This window comes from Lycium barbarum, chromosome 10 (genome assembly GCF_019175385.1).
Source record: "Lycium barbarum isolate Lr01 chromosome 10, ASM1917538v2, whole genome shotgun sequence".
NCBI classification, from domain to species: domain Eukaryota; kingdom Viridiplantae; phylum Streptophyta; class Magnoliopsida; order Solanales; family Solanaceae; genus Lycium; species Lycium barbarum.
Genome location: NC_083346.1, coordinates 114,500,548 through 114,515,124, shown reverse-complemented (window position 1 = coordinate 114,515,124; position 14,577 = coordinate 114,500,548). Strand labels below are relative to the sequence as shown.

Sequence of the window (14,577 nt, the reverse complement as noted above, 5' to 3'; positions counted from 1 at the left end):
CCAAAACTTAGGCGAAGAGCAAAAATTAAAGATCACTAATTTGAGGGACAAAAATTAAAGACCAGTGCTTTTGAAGGACAATCCCCACAAAAACAAAAATGTTTCTTCACTTGAGGGGGTTGTCAGAACTATTGGGCTTGTTACAGGCATTGGGCCAGCTGAAGAGCCCAAGTTTGTTGATGAGCCGACGTGAACTGGACTCTATTTTTCTGTAATAGTTTTATTAATAAAGGGAAAACAACACAAATTACCCGTAAAATATTTAACCATCCATATCCTCTCCTAAACTAATTTTGTTTCTTACCCAGCCGACCGAAAATATTTACTTGAGTTCATCCTCGATTAAAACTCTTCCTCTATGATACCATAGCATTATATGTATATATCATGATGGTATCATTGAAGACTGAAGCAGTACTACATGATACCATTCAGTATATTTATGTATCACGATGGTATAAAAAAGGACTGAGGAGTGTCTCATTGAAGGACTGAAGCAGTCCTCCACGATACCATCACAATATATGTATATAATTAAGATGATGGTATCATAGAGTTTTGTTTGAAAAGTGTCTTTTGAATAAATAAACATGATATCATCTCAACATATTTATATACTATGTTGGTATCATAATTTTGGGGGCATTTCGGGTAAATAGTTTTAGGGGCATGAAAGTAAGAGGGGCATGGGCGGATAATTCTTTTGTTTTCACGGGACAGCGACGTTCTTTCCCTTTTATTAAAGGTTAAATATTTTAAATTATTAATTATTGCAATTTATTAATAGGTAGTTTTTAAATATGAAAAAAAAAACGTACAGATTATATGTCCGAATTCATCGTCAAAATAAAATAGTTTGACTCTCGAAATTTGAGTTGTGTCACATCAATTGAAACATAGGAAGTATACATTGTACAGCTCATCATTGGTTAGTGGGTTAATTAGTTCTCTTATACTAGAAATGAATGAGGGCACATTAATCAATCTCATCTCAATTTTGTTTGTCAATATAAACATTATTGAGAACGTTATACCAACACGAAACAAGAAAGGGATTGTGAAGTCACTTTTTTTTTATTATTACATTACTATATTCAACTCCCCCCATCACTTCAAAAAAGAAATGCATAAAAGCATAAAAGATGACCATAATAACGTGACGAAAGTCAAATTCTAATTGTACTAGTTTTGTGGTAAAATATTTGTTTTATTTCTTTCTTTATTCTTTTGTACATCCAAAAGCTTCATCTCTAAATCATTAACTATGCCTCAAAATCTTTATCTACCCCATGCAAAACCTATTGTAATAAAATAATTTGCAGCCACAGATTAAAAGGACACAACAATAAGCAAGATCGGTGTTTGGTGTCGTGCCAGCAATAATATAAAACATAACCAACTCATCTAGCTGAAAATATGAAATAGAAATTTGAGCTTTTTCGATTTCAAAATTATGCTAATGTTGAATTTATACTTGTGAAGTAAGCAAATAATTAAATCTAGCTTCAGTTGACTGAATGGACCTTATGAATTTTCACTATTAAGTTTGATTAATGTTAAAACTCTAAAAAGTTATTTATTTTCAGAACTTCAACTCTTCTCTAAAAGAGTAGTTATTCCATCTATTTCAATTATATGACATAATTTTCTTATTAATTTGTTTTAATAAAATAATGCATTTTAATGTTTAAAATAATTTACTTTAAATTTTTTAATGAATCTATAATCACATAAATGCTATGATAGGTTTAAGATCATAAATTTTACAAAAAATATTTTCTTTTTTAAAAGTTTGATTTCTTAGAATTTTACCGCATAAATTGAAACCAAAAGAGTATTTCTTTTCGAAACTAAACTCTAAATTAGGGGTGACAAAAATTAGCTCATGAAATCATATTCGCTCAAACCGTTCAAGTTTAGGCAAGTCATTATGCCGCTCGTCTATTAGCTCAACTCATTTTGACCATTACAACTCAGTTTATCTAAAACTTGAATTGATATGTATCCAAATTGACCCATGAGATACCTTGTCAAAATATTTAAAAAGATATCTTTTTATTAGATAACTTTTTATTTGACATGTTAGACATAATCATAACTACATACTTATAAACGAACAAATAGAAAAATTAAAAACTTAAAAGGATTTGTACCGACATGCTTTTTAGCCCGTTTTAACTTAATTCATTTTAGTCCAATTAACTTTAGATTGTTCATCGCCTTAACTAATTTTAACCCGCTCGAATTTAGTGTAATTATCCAAGTAACACTTTTACCCGTAATTTAATTGTTAGAAATGATGCTTACTAATCACGTGTCATGAGTAAAGACAATTCGGAGCAATGTGGCGCCTTGTTGTCACCGGAAGCGCCGGTATAATGGGCGGTCTTTTCAAACATTTTTGTCCTAAATGCTGCTAATGCTGACACGTGACTGACAGCACAAAGGAGATAGCAAGGCCGACTCAAAGCAAGCTAAGGCAGTCCCCTCCTTTTCTTTCGTTAACTTCTACGCCTCTTTTGTTTTCTTGAATTCTAATTGACTCAGCTAACACGGATCAGGATCCTCTCCATTTTTCATCTTTTCATTTTTTCTAAATTCTATTTTAGATTAGAGATACATGACATAGATTAAAATTAATAATTAAAATTTAATTAACTAAAGCAAAGTTCTAATCATGGTTTATATAATTAATAACTTATCTATAAATATATTAAAATATTTTCTCTCTCTTCCTATTTTAATATTCCATTTTTTCAATTATTACAACTCTTTAATGGTGATATTTTTGGAATATAGACAACTCTTTAAAAATACAATTACCAATTGAATAATGGGGTCTATATTATGTGAATTAGTAAGCATCATAATTGAAAAAAAATGAAAAATATTACCAATTGAATAATCGGGTCTATTTCTGGGTAGGAAAAAAATTAAGTGGGAAAAATAATCGGGTAAAGGAGAAAAGATATTTTACTGTGTAGGAAAAGTAAAATAGGAAGAGAAAGAAAATAATTTTAATATATTTATGGACAAGTTATTAATTATGTAAATCATGGTTAGGGTCTTGCTTAAATCAATTAAATCTTAGCCATTAATTCTAACCCATGCCATATGTCTCTAATCTAAGGTAGAACTTTGGAAAACGGAGAGGAGCCCAATCCAACTAACACCGTCGCCGTTGTAATTTTACCATTCGTTCTCGTATCCAAAAAACTCCTCCTGTCCCGTTTTGGATATAATGTTTTGACTAAATATTAATATAAGATTATTTAATTTACTCTTCTTAATACGTATAGAGGTCGCGGATTAATATGAAAGATTAGTAGATACTAGATAGTTGAGCGTTGTTTCACTTTTCGGTGAGATTAGGTTTAGGGATAGTGTGCAGCACCATGCCTGTAGTAGTATTATCCTTATCTGTGTATTTTTTTTTTCCTGATATCTTGTTCCATGTTGCTTGTTATGTTTTGCTATTGTCCCGATTCTTTTTCTGTGTACTATGTATTGCTTTACTTATTAGATGTTGTATTTTCTTCATTGTTGTAATTACATTTTTATATCTACTTTGATTTGTTGTACTTAAATCGAGGGTTCTCTAAAATCTACGTACACTCTGTTCTCCCAAGACCCACTTGTAAAATTATACTGGATATTTTGTTGTTGTTGATATTCTTCTTAATACAATGGTGTTAACAAAAATCTAAACATCCCAAAATAAAATAGGCGTCATGTAAATTAAGCTGAAAAGAGTATACTTTAATATTAATAACATCTTATAAGGCTATTGGAAGATTAGTAACGCAGAGAATATGTCAATTCCCTAACTAATATACTCTGGGGGATGGCATCATTATCTATTTCTAGTCTCCTCCATTATAGTGACCAAATTGGTATAACTATTTCTAAATAATAAAAAATCACCATTTAATTTACAATTAAAGAAATTGAGGTAGTATGACATAGTGCAAGATTGATGAACACTAACATTTCTTGAATAAAAATTTATTTAAAATACAGGAAATTTTCTTTTATTTTATTGTTCAAGAAATAGGAGGATCAGCAATCTTTCAAGAGCCTTTATTTTCTTTAAAGCAATATATTTTCTCATTATTCTTGTTGCAAGTGATAAATCAATGCAAGTCAATCCCGTGTCTCTTTTGTTTAGATAATTAAGTATTACTGCACGTTCAATTAATATTCAACTTTAATAAATAATCGCCATTTAAAGTATAATACCGTTATCTTTAATTTAGTGCGTCAACCATTTTAATAGGTCAATATAGTTTAGTTATCTCATTTCCATAAAAGAATGATATACATAAAGATAAGATGGATCACCCAATTAGCATTAAGATCAACACTTCTGCTAGTTTTATGCAATAGAGTATTTATGAATTGTTATATCATTTAGTCAAAGATTTAAGCTGAGGAAATATTTTATGGCTCATACACATATCTATGGTAAGAGTAATCTTTTTAATCCATTGTTTAATGAATTCTTTTTCCATTATTTGCTTATTATAGTAAAAAATTATAACCCTCGAATTATTCAAGTAATAATAATAATAATAATAATAATATCGTATAGTTGTCATAATTGAAATGACTATTGGAATTAAAAACTTGGTTATTTACTATATTAAATATTATACTAGAACATATGCATTGATGTAAATATATTGTATTTTTTCTTTTGTTTCTTATCCTGATTTAGGTACTCCTTTGTGATCCAATTAATTTGGATTGGTACAGGAAGATCTCACTTTTAGATAAAACGCTTTCTACCAAAAGCGACTCTATTCTCAAAATTAGCATCCGAGATCTTTGGCTAATGACAGAAGAATACTTACTACTTTACCACAATCTTCCAAGGTAAAATTATTATATTTTGATGGTCATACTACTCATATTAATAGTTTAATTAAATCTAATAAGTAGGAGTACTAATTAGCGATTGTAGGTAATTCTTGCTTTGAGAAAGCAATAGCAAGTGCAAATTCAAACATTTTGATAACGAAAGTTACATTTTGATAACAGTAAGGACTTAATAGCTCAGTTGGTTGGCTACCTAAAATTTTCACCTTGTTGGTGAGGGTTCGAATCCCGACATTGTAATCTCCTCCCCCATTTCCCCTTCCCCTACCCTCTATGTAATAAAAATAATTAAAAAAAAAATAAAACGGGAAAATTTCCATCTATAATTTCACGTATTAAATGCATGTACTTTGTGAAATTACTAAGAACTCGAAATTAATGTCAACAAGATAAATGGTTTTTTGTTTCCTACTCGACGTTCGATATGCTTTTTGGCTCCTAATTAATTTGGATTCACTTGGAATTGTTTACTTTGCAGGTAAATCACTCCTTATCTAAAACAACTTAATTTCAAGACTGAAACTCGAGATCTCTAATTAAAGATGAATAAATAATTATCATTTTATCTCATTATTTGAACATCATATCTTTGATTAAGAATAAAAGAATACTTACCGTCTGATTATAACTTTTGATGGTATAAGGCATATAAGGCAAATATTTTTGACTAGGAGTATGGTAACTACTTACCATTAATTAAAGATCCGTGAGAATATCCAAATCCGAGATGTTTGGTACTAGTCTTTCTGTTTGTCCAAAGTAGGAAGCTAAACCCAAAATAAAAAGGCCATGGATAAGGAGAAGATGCAATTAATTTAGTCATCCCTTATTAGCTGACGGAATTGGGCCTGTTGAAAAGTTCTAACTCATGAACTAATGTATTGTCACATCCAAATAAAACAATACTAGTAGTACTAGCAACCCTTTCAGACCAAGAATTTAATACTAATATCAAAGAGGATACGTGTTAAGCAATCATATACTTTAGTACTTTTTTTTATTTTTTATTATTCGTATTCAAACTCAAGACTAATTCGAAAATACTGTCCTATAAGATCTATTAATTTGAGAAATATTTTTTAAGTGATACCGAAAATTTGAACCCAAGACCTTTAATTAAAGCTGAATAACTATATTCATTCTGCCGAAACCTCCGATGATAACCAATCATATACTTCAACCATCTTTTTAGTTCAATTACAACTTACGTCTACTTTTCAACCTTCTTAACAACTACCTCTGCTTGAATGAACTATGTAATAAGTTAATGCATTAATCATTGAGAAGTACTTCTACTAGTATTATAAAGTAGTTTGTGTGATCATATTTGACCAGTATTATATTTTCTTAAAATGCTTCTGACATTAACTTATGAGAAAGATTATGTAATCTCGTTACAAATAGTATTACTTAAATAGAGTAAATTATTCTATTTAACTAGTACTATTTGTAAGTTTTAACGTGAATCTTTACATATTCTTTTATAAATCATGATTTGAACTTTGAAGTATTTGAGAAGCTTTGTCTAAGATTTTTTTTTTTAAGAGTATTTTGGTCCTTAAAATTTTTAAACTACTTCAAATTATGCTTTTTCAGATTCTTCCACACACACACGAAACAAAATAAAATAAAATAATAATAATAATAAAACAAGCTTTTACCAAAACTCAAATCATTTATTTCTTTTAGAAATTTGTCCAAACACTTTTGGCTCTTCAAAACAAGCATTTTTTTAAAATGTATTAGACATGATAGCATTTTTAGTGTAAGTCCTATATTTTAGAGATTTATACCTTTAGAAATTACACAGAACTTCTAATATTATTTTATTTATATTCGAATAACATTAGCATGATCAGAGTTTAATGGAGCAACATAATTAATGAAGATTTATATAGCCGATTCCAACGTTTTTGAAATTAAATATATCTATCAAATAACTAATTACTCCTTATATTTTAAAAAAGGATGCCTCTTTCCTTTATTGACAAATCTTTAATTTCAATTTTCCACGTGACATGTTTAAAGTCACAAGATTAAATGACATTTTGCTACAGTTTATATATTTTTAATTTAAAACCACAAGATTCAAAAGTTTTCTTTATTTTATTATACTTTGTGCTAAGTCAAAGCCAGCAGTGTTTAAAAAGGTAGGGGCGTAAGGCGGGGCGTTTTACATATGCCTCGATGAGGCGTAAGCCCCGAGACACGGGGCGTAAGCCCCATGGGTATTTAATTTTTTGTATTTCATAAAATAATATAATTATAATAAATATTTTTAAATAGGTAAAATTACATAAAAAATAAAAGAAAAGTATATATATATATATATATATATATATATATATATATATATATATATATATATATATATATATATATAACCTTACAAGTATAAACAATACATTGAAATAAAAGCTATTATGAAATGCAAATCAACTCTAACATCTTAACTTTCAAATAATGAAAAAATCACAATTTGTTAAAACAATATTACTAACATACTATTCATTGTATCTCCCTATAAACAACGTTATCAGTATTATAATTGAAACGTAACTCCTTAATGAATAAAAATAAAATTACTTTCAAATAGAGAAATAATAAAATATGATAATTTTGATACATAGGACAAAAGACCAATGACAAGTGAAAATTCACAATTCGGTTATGTATTCTTAAAAGAAATATTAAGTGATATTCACCCTCACGATGTTCTCATATAGTAAATATGCAATACTACGACTTGTTATTTGAGTTATACCCAATCTTCTTATTTCGGTAAATGAAAAATTATTAAGTATCAATCATTTGTTAAAGAATTATGAGGGTCACGGTTTTAATTAAGGAATTTAACATATAATTGTGTAAGAACTGTTAGGCGAGCCCCGAGCGTTGGGCGTTAGGCGTGTTTAGGGCGTACAATCGGGCGCTTAGGGCGTAAGCCTCGCAGGAATTAAGCCCCGCACGTGAGCCCTGGGGCATTTTGCTAGTGCCCCGCCCCGGGGCGAGCCCCGAAGTGAGTCCCAAAACTGCCTTTTAAAACACTGAAAGCCAGACAAGCAAATTGAAACAGAAGGATTAGAAATTATGGTTTTAATTAAACTCACAATTATCACATTACATCCTCCATAAAATTTAAAAAAAAAAATTGATTAAGATATGTAATACTATATTTTATCCAATTAGATCTGCCCAAAAAACTAATTGACCGGACAATAATACCCTTCTAACAGGACGGTTCGGTTTTTTGTTGTTCATCACAGACATTATAAAGCATATATACCCGTAAAAACTACCTTACATCATCCTTTGTGGGGTTTTAGCAACTTTGTTTTTTCAAACCCAGAGGTTTTTCATTTCTATACTTTCACCCAAAATTAAATCTGACAACAATCAATTCACATCCTTTTTTCTTGCTTGATTTCGAAATTCTTGTAGAATTTGTACAGAGAATCACATCTAGATCTCTTATCAGGTAATTTAACTTCTCCTTGCTACCTTTTTTTTTTATTTTTATTTAACTTTTTTGTTCATTTTATTGCTTGTAATTTGGTGGAAGTATTGAGTTTTGACTATTTTTTTTTTGATGCATTTAAATATTTGTTGTGAATTTGTTTGATTTTTCGATGAAATTGAGGTTGATCATATGGAGATCTGATCGGATTTTCTAAATTTTTATTTTTATTTATTTGGTTGCGTGAAATTCAAGGATTCTAGTTAGTTTTTTTTTTTTGGCTAATAGTACCAAATTATGGAACTGGATTTTAATTTTACTGTTAGGAATTGATCCTTATTATTGCCTCTGTCCTGATTTATGTGATACAGTCAGACAAGAAAATCTTTGACCGCGATTTATTAGTATGTCCTTTTAATATTTTAAATTATTAATTATTGTGACTTATTGTACTTTTTATGTAGTTTCTAATGATGTAAATTATTTTCTCAAAGAAGTTAAAGATTGTATGTCTGAATTTACGGTCAAAATAAAGAAGTTTGACTCTCGAAATCCGGACGAAGGGAGTAGTAAACTTTAAACTGCAAAAATTTGATGCATCAGATTAAGAAACTGGAAAAGAATTTAGGTGTGCTTTTCTGTATTATTGTTGATTGGAAGCTGCAGCTGCGGAGGCAGATCCGCGTTGTGGCATGAAATTTTTTGTCAAAATATTATGGTTTTTTCTTGTTTGCTGCAACTAGTGGTGATGGTCGAGTAAGAAATAAGAGTAGTAGATGATATAGAAAAAATATTGGAACCCATGGTTGTGATGCATTGTTGTGGATCTCGATCCAAAGGTTCTTTCTTGATCTAGCTACAAGGATGGGGCAGTATGGAAAGATAAAATGTGGAACCTAATAGAAATTACTAGTTTTAGAATCTTGTTGGACAAAAGGGAGAAAAAAAAAATCAAGCGATTGTGTGATATATTTGAGGAATTGACAAGATTTTAGTATAAGCACTTAAACATATGTAGTGTGATATGTGGAAAGATCTTACTTTCTGCATCTACATGTTACGTGATCTTCATCTAGACATATAGTTTTTAGGGAAAAGGGTCAAATATACCCCTCTGCTTTGGGAAAAGGGCTAAAGATATCCTCCATTACAAATTTGAGTCAAAAATACCCCTCCCTCATTAAAGTTTTCAAAAATACCCGTCTTAATGGAAATCTTCAAAATAACCGGATTTTATTTTTAAACCCGCTCCATTTAAACCCGACCCAACTAAATAAAAACACATATGGGTTACCCGCTCCTGTGCCTAGTGTAGGGGTATATTTGAAAAATTTAATGACGGGAGGGGTATTTTTGACCCAAATTTGTAACGGTGGATATTTTTAGCCGTTTTCCCAAAGTAGAGGGGCATTTTTGACCCCTTTCCCTAGTTTTTATGTATTTGGCTATCGGCCGATGTTTTTGAAACTATTCAATCCAAGATATTTGGAACTGAACTTGTTTTGTAACAACATTAACACGGATCACCATCATTTCTGGGATGATAATTTATGATTTTTAGTATTTCTAATTGTCAACTCCAAACATCTTAAGGGGTTAATGTATAATGATATTTTTGTCTTGATTATCTTGCCTCTTGAAGGTGGGAAGTCACACAATTCACACACCAAAATTAAATAGAGTAGCATCACTATATTATGCAGTGCCTTTGCATAGTAGTCAACAAATGTCCTTAATTTTCTGATTTGAAAATGGTGTATATTTTGCCTTTTGCTAATGCTATATGGTAGGATTGATAACCTCCTTTCTTTACTTCTTTAGATTGAAGTGATATTTGTGTCACTGGCTCATTGTACATGATCATCACATATTGGCATGCTACCTGAGGTATGTCGTCGAAGAAGAGAGTAAGCCATGGTTTCAGTGGCTATCGATTTCCTGTTATACCAAAAGCTCCTAGATCAGTTAGAGTAAGTTAGCTGAAATTGTTATTTAATCCATTCTGTTACAAGTTTTTTCTCTTCCTTTTTGTTTTTTTTTGTTTATGTTTTTCTAAATATCTCTGCAATTCCAATTTCTTTCAGAGGAGACATTCGCACAAAAACATAGACAATGATCAACTTTGTGCATTTGAACTATTGGCGGCTGTTGCTGGTGAACTTCTACAAGAAAGCGAAAGCTCAGCTTGTAGTAATGCAGCAGTAGGAAAAGATGAGCTTGCTGATTGCAGGGCCGGTATTAATTGTGAGCAACTCAAAGAAGATAAAGCTGTGAAATCAGAGTGCTTAGACCAGGGGAGTTGTGTAGAAAGCGCTTATATACCAGAACCTGCAGTGCCAGAGCAGAATCTCAAGTATAGTTTGGATAACTTCAAGGAGGTCAATAAAGATGGAAAATTCCACACTGAAGTAGAAGGCGGATCCTCTAACCTTGAGGATGCATGTGATAAGAAAGTTGAGACAAGTACTCAAAAACAGTTAGATGATAACAACAAGCAGACTAAAGACTTAACTGTGGCTAACTCTTGTAGTGTGAAGGGTCCAACTGAGAAACATGTGAATAACAATGCCGCAATTAACTCAGACGGTAGTGTACAGTTTCCGTGGTACAGGGCGGTTCGTAGGCCTTCATTTGGAAAGCAAGGTAACAATGTAAAGTTAGGTATTAGAGATGATGACGAAAATTCTTTTGGGTCTTATAGACACAGCACCAATATAAGGGCTTTTAGGAAAACATCACACAGTGGATACAGAAGAGTAAGAAAGATGTTGACATCCAGACACTGGAAAGTAGCTCCTCAGTTGAAGGACTACGAACGTACATGTTCCAGTAAGTGCAGTTATACCTCCTAGAATTTAGTGAGCTTAAACTTTTGATTTACTTACTTTCTATCAGCTTGTTATGTCATCTTCTAACTACATGGTTTTGGTGTTTTAGATTATGGAGTGAAGGCCTTTCACCGAAACAGGAAAAGAGTATGTGCACTGGAAAGACGCCGACTTGAAATTCCTTCAAAGAGAAGGAAATTGTGTCACTATAGCTCCAATGTTGCTTATGACCAGCAGGCCAGTAGTAAAAGCATTTCAAATTCACCTGAAAAGGGAATCAAGAGAGACATTATCTCACCTAGAGGTCAATAATCTACTACCATCCTTGCGATAGAAGGTTCGTGGTTTCGAAGTCCTACTGAGTAATATTCCCTCTTTCTTTACAGGCGTTGGGGCTTCTGCTTCAGTCAGAAATCATCAAAAGAAGGATCCTAATGGTTAGACCCTTGAATTTTTTAATCTTTGTGGATTGACACATTGTTTCATGAAGAAGTTTTTGACACGGGTTTAATTTATTTTCTTAGTAAAATTTAGCATCAAGTCATTCAAGGTGCCAGAACTTCTCATCGAGGTCCCTGAAACTGAAACTGTTGGTTCCCTGAAGGTATGCATCTTAGTTAGGTCCTTGATCAAGATTACTTAACCTGCTGCATCTAGAGAATTCTACCAATATATCAAGGGATTGACTTGGTTTTCTTATACATTCACGAGGATCTCCTAACTTCCAAGCTTGCTGGAGGACAATGAGATTATCAATTATGAATTAATATAATGTCAATGAATTGATCTTTGAGAATATCAATTAGTCTTCTCTGATTTCTGCATTTGTCACTAAATGCAGTAATCATTAAATCTTAATTATATTTATAGAATGCTCCCTCTGATAATGCTTAATTTATCACGTTCAATATTCAAAAAGCTTAGATTTATTTTAAGAAATGACTGTGTTACAACAACAACAACAAATCCCATTGTTAATAGTTGAAATATTTTATAATTGGTGTAATGGTAGAAAGTGTACTCTTCTGGATTTTGAAGATATCCAAGATCCAATTAAAACAAAATTTACTTTGGGATTATGCAGAGGACAGTAATGGAGGCAGTAAGATCTATACTTGGAAGTGGATTACGTGTGGGGATGGTTCTCCAGGAGACGAAGGTCCAAGATGACAATAGTACTCTGCAGAAGGCTGGTATCTCTCAGAATGGCAACCTCGATACGTTGGGTTTTACATTGGAGCCAAGTTCTTACCCAGTTTCTGCATCATTGCATTCTAAAGAACCTCCTGCTTTGCCACCATATGTTGCTGATCATGAACTAACTCGGTATTGTAGAGGACTTGCCCATTTTGTGCTTTTGAGTTGTATTCCATTAGACAATTATCGAAGTGTTCAAGAAAACCAAAGTTTCAAAAGATTATTGCTATATTGCGCAGTTTATTGTGCTTGGACTAATATAGAATCTTTGCATTCAGGCGGCCACCTAGTCCTGTCTTGGAATTAGAGCGTCCAAGTACTTCATCAGATCCTTCAAAGACTAAGTTGGACAAGCATGATGAAGATTACCATGAATTGGCGCTATCACCTACAAATCCTATTAATCCAACAAGTGATGTAGCAATTCCTGATTCTAGAGCCTTGGTCCTAGTTTCTCCTCTGAATGCTGAGGCCCCTGGGGGGGTTCCTGTGGGCCCAAAAAAGAGTCGTGCTGAACTTTCACAACGTAGAGCAAGAAGACCATTCTCAGCTGCAGAAGTAGAAGCTCTAGTTGAAGCTGTGGAGCAGCTTGGAACTGGAAGGTATCCGATCTATAATATATAATATCCTGTTCTCGAACAGTGGTTAACCCCCCCCCCCCCCCCCCCCACCCTGCCCTTTTTCTTTTCTCTCTCTGCCCCCCTTCCTTACAATCCGGAAAAATTGTCAGAAGTTTGTGATCCTCCAAATCTGCATTCTTATTTATCTCTGGTGACGCAGGTGGCGTGACGTCAAAATCCGAGCTTTTGAGTATGCTGACCATCGAACTTACGTTGACGTGAAGGTTAGATATCTAATTGGTGCATTTATCTTTTCCTTATTGACAAAGAAAGAATATGATTTCATTTCGCTTGGATGTAAGCCAATTTTTTGAAAGTTGATATTTTATATCCTTGATAATTCTGCATGCTATCCTTAGCTCTGAAGTAAATATCATTTCTTGTTATTATACGTTTTAGATATCTATTTCAACATGAGAACTAAGCATGTTATAGTATGAAAAGATGATTTACTTACATGATTCCTTAGGTGTCTGATATTGCAATCGCATGAGAAGGCAAAAGCGGAAAACACTGAGTAGTTCTGGATAAGCTTAGATCTTATACTAAATCTTAAATACTTATGTGTTAGCAAAGCTTATGACTTTTAGCAAAGCTTATGACTTTTTCCCATCATCTCTTAATATGGTGTTCTTGGTTTTACATTAGGATAAATGGAAGACATTAGTCCATACAGCAAGCATTGCCCCACAACAAAGACGGGGAGAGGCCGTGCCCCAGGAGCTTCTGGACAGGGTCTTAGCTGCCCATGCCTACTGGTCTAAGCAACACGGGAAACATCATGCTGAAGCTCTAAAACTGGTGGATGCTAAGGTGCAGGCAGGGTCAGCTATGTGAATCCTCACTATCATGGCCCCTTAGAGAAAATTTGTTTAAAATACTGTTATAGGAAATGCGAGAATGAATTGTAAAGAAAAACTCTTTCCGGTGACTAGTTAACGCGCTCTCACACACTGATTTTATTGCCAAGTCTTCCTTTCTGACCGGGAAGGCAGGCAGTAGTTGTAAATGATTCATTGAATAAAGCAGTTTAACAGGCAATAGGGATTTCTTTATTTCTGTTGGTTCTATTCTTTCATGTAATTGATTCAAATGTATTATGTACATTAGATTGTTTCTGGTATAATTTCAATGTAATTAGCAGTGTAATTTCTCTACCAGTACTATTATTTCATTTAAATTTGTACTTTCATATGATATCTAATGAAATCTTTTTGTTCATCATATAAAGCTGCAAGCGTCAATCAAATCTTTGACTGCATAGAAAAAGTAATTGTTCATCGAACATTCAGGACATAGGGGAAATAGAAGCAAAAAGAAAGTTAGTGCAAGCTTAGATTTAAAGTTTCATCATATGTTGACTCGAAAACAGCTCGGCACATTACAATAACTTAAAGAGAGGCCAAGTGTAAATAAATAAGAAACAAAGGCGGACAAATAAATAAGAAACAAAGGTGGACATTAAAAAGAATTTGGAAATGAATAATAATATGAATAACAGTAACAATTTACAACCACAATATTACGCAACAAATAAAAATTGTTGGTGAATTAATCTTTTTTCTTTAGTACTTTGGGAAAGCAAAGCAGCACGTTA

At 32.3% G+C, this 14,577-nt stretch overlaps 1 protein-coding gene across 1 annotated transcript; it reads left to right on the top strand.

Moving 5' to 3' along the window:
• The first annotated feature begins 8,172 nt into the window (after window positions 1-8,172).
• On the top strand, window positions 8,173-14,129 carry LOC132613955 (telomere repeat-binding protein 4-like). The gene is made up of 10 exons (XM_060328279.1): window positions 8,173-8,356; window positions 10,157-10,305; window positions 10,420-11,164; window positions 11,273-11,467; window positions 11,550-11,600; window positions 11,688-11,767; window positions 12,248-12,489; window positions 12,639-12,962; window positions 13,141-13,204; window positions 13,629-14,129. Exons 2-10 carry the CDS (start codon window positions 10,225-10,227, stop codon window positions 13,815-13,817), a joined length of 1,971 nt encoding a protein of 656 aa, XP_060184262.1. The 5' UTR covers window positions 8,173-8,356; window positions 10,157-10,224; the 3' UTR covers window positions 13,818-14,129.
• The last annotated feature ends 448 nt before the right edge of the window (window positions 14,130-14,577 follow it).

Bases quoted from the DNA above. Each gene is read 5' to 3' on its own strand.
- LOC132613955 (XM_060328279.1), top strand. From the start codon at position 10,225: ATGTCGTCGAAGAAGAGAGTAAGCCATGGTTTCAGTGGCTATCGATTT. The intron at 10,306-10,419 runs GTAAGTTAGCTG...AATTTCTTTCAG, and splicing joins AAGCTCCTAGATCAGTTAGA to AGGAGACATTCGCACAAAAA. The intron at 11,768-12,247 runs GTATGCATCTTA...GGGATTATGCAG, and splicing joins AAACTGTTGGTTCCCTGAAG to AGGACAGTAATGGAGGCAGT.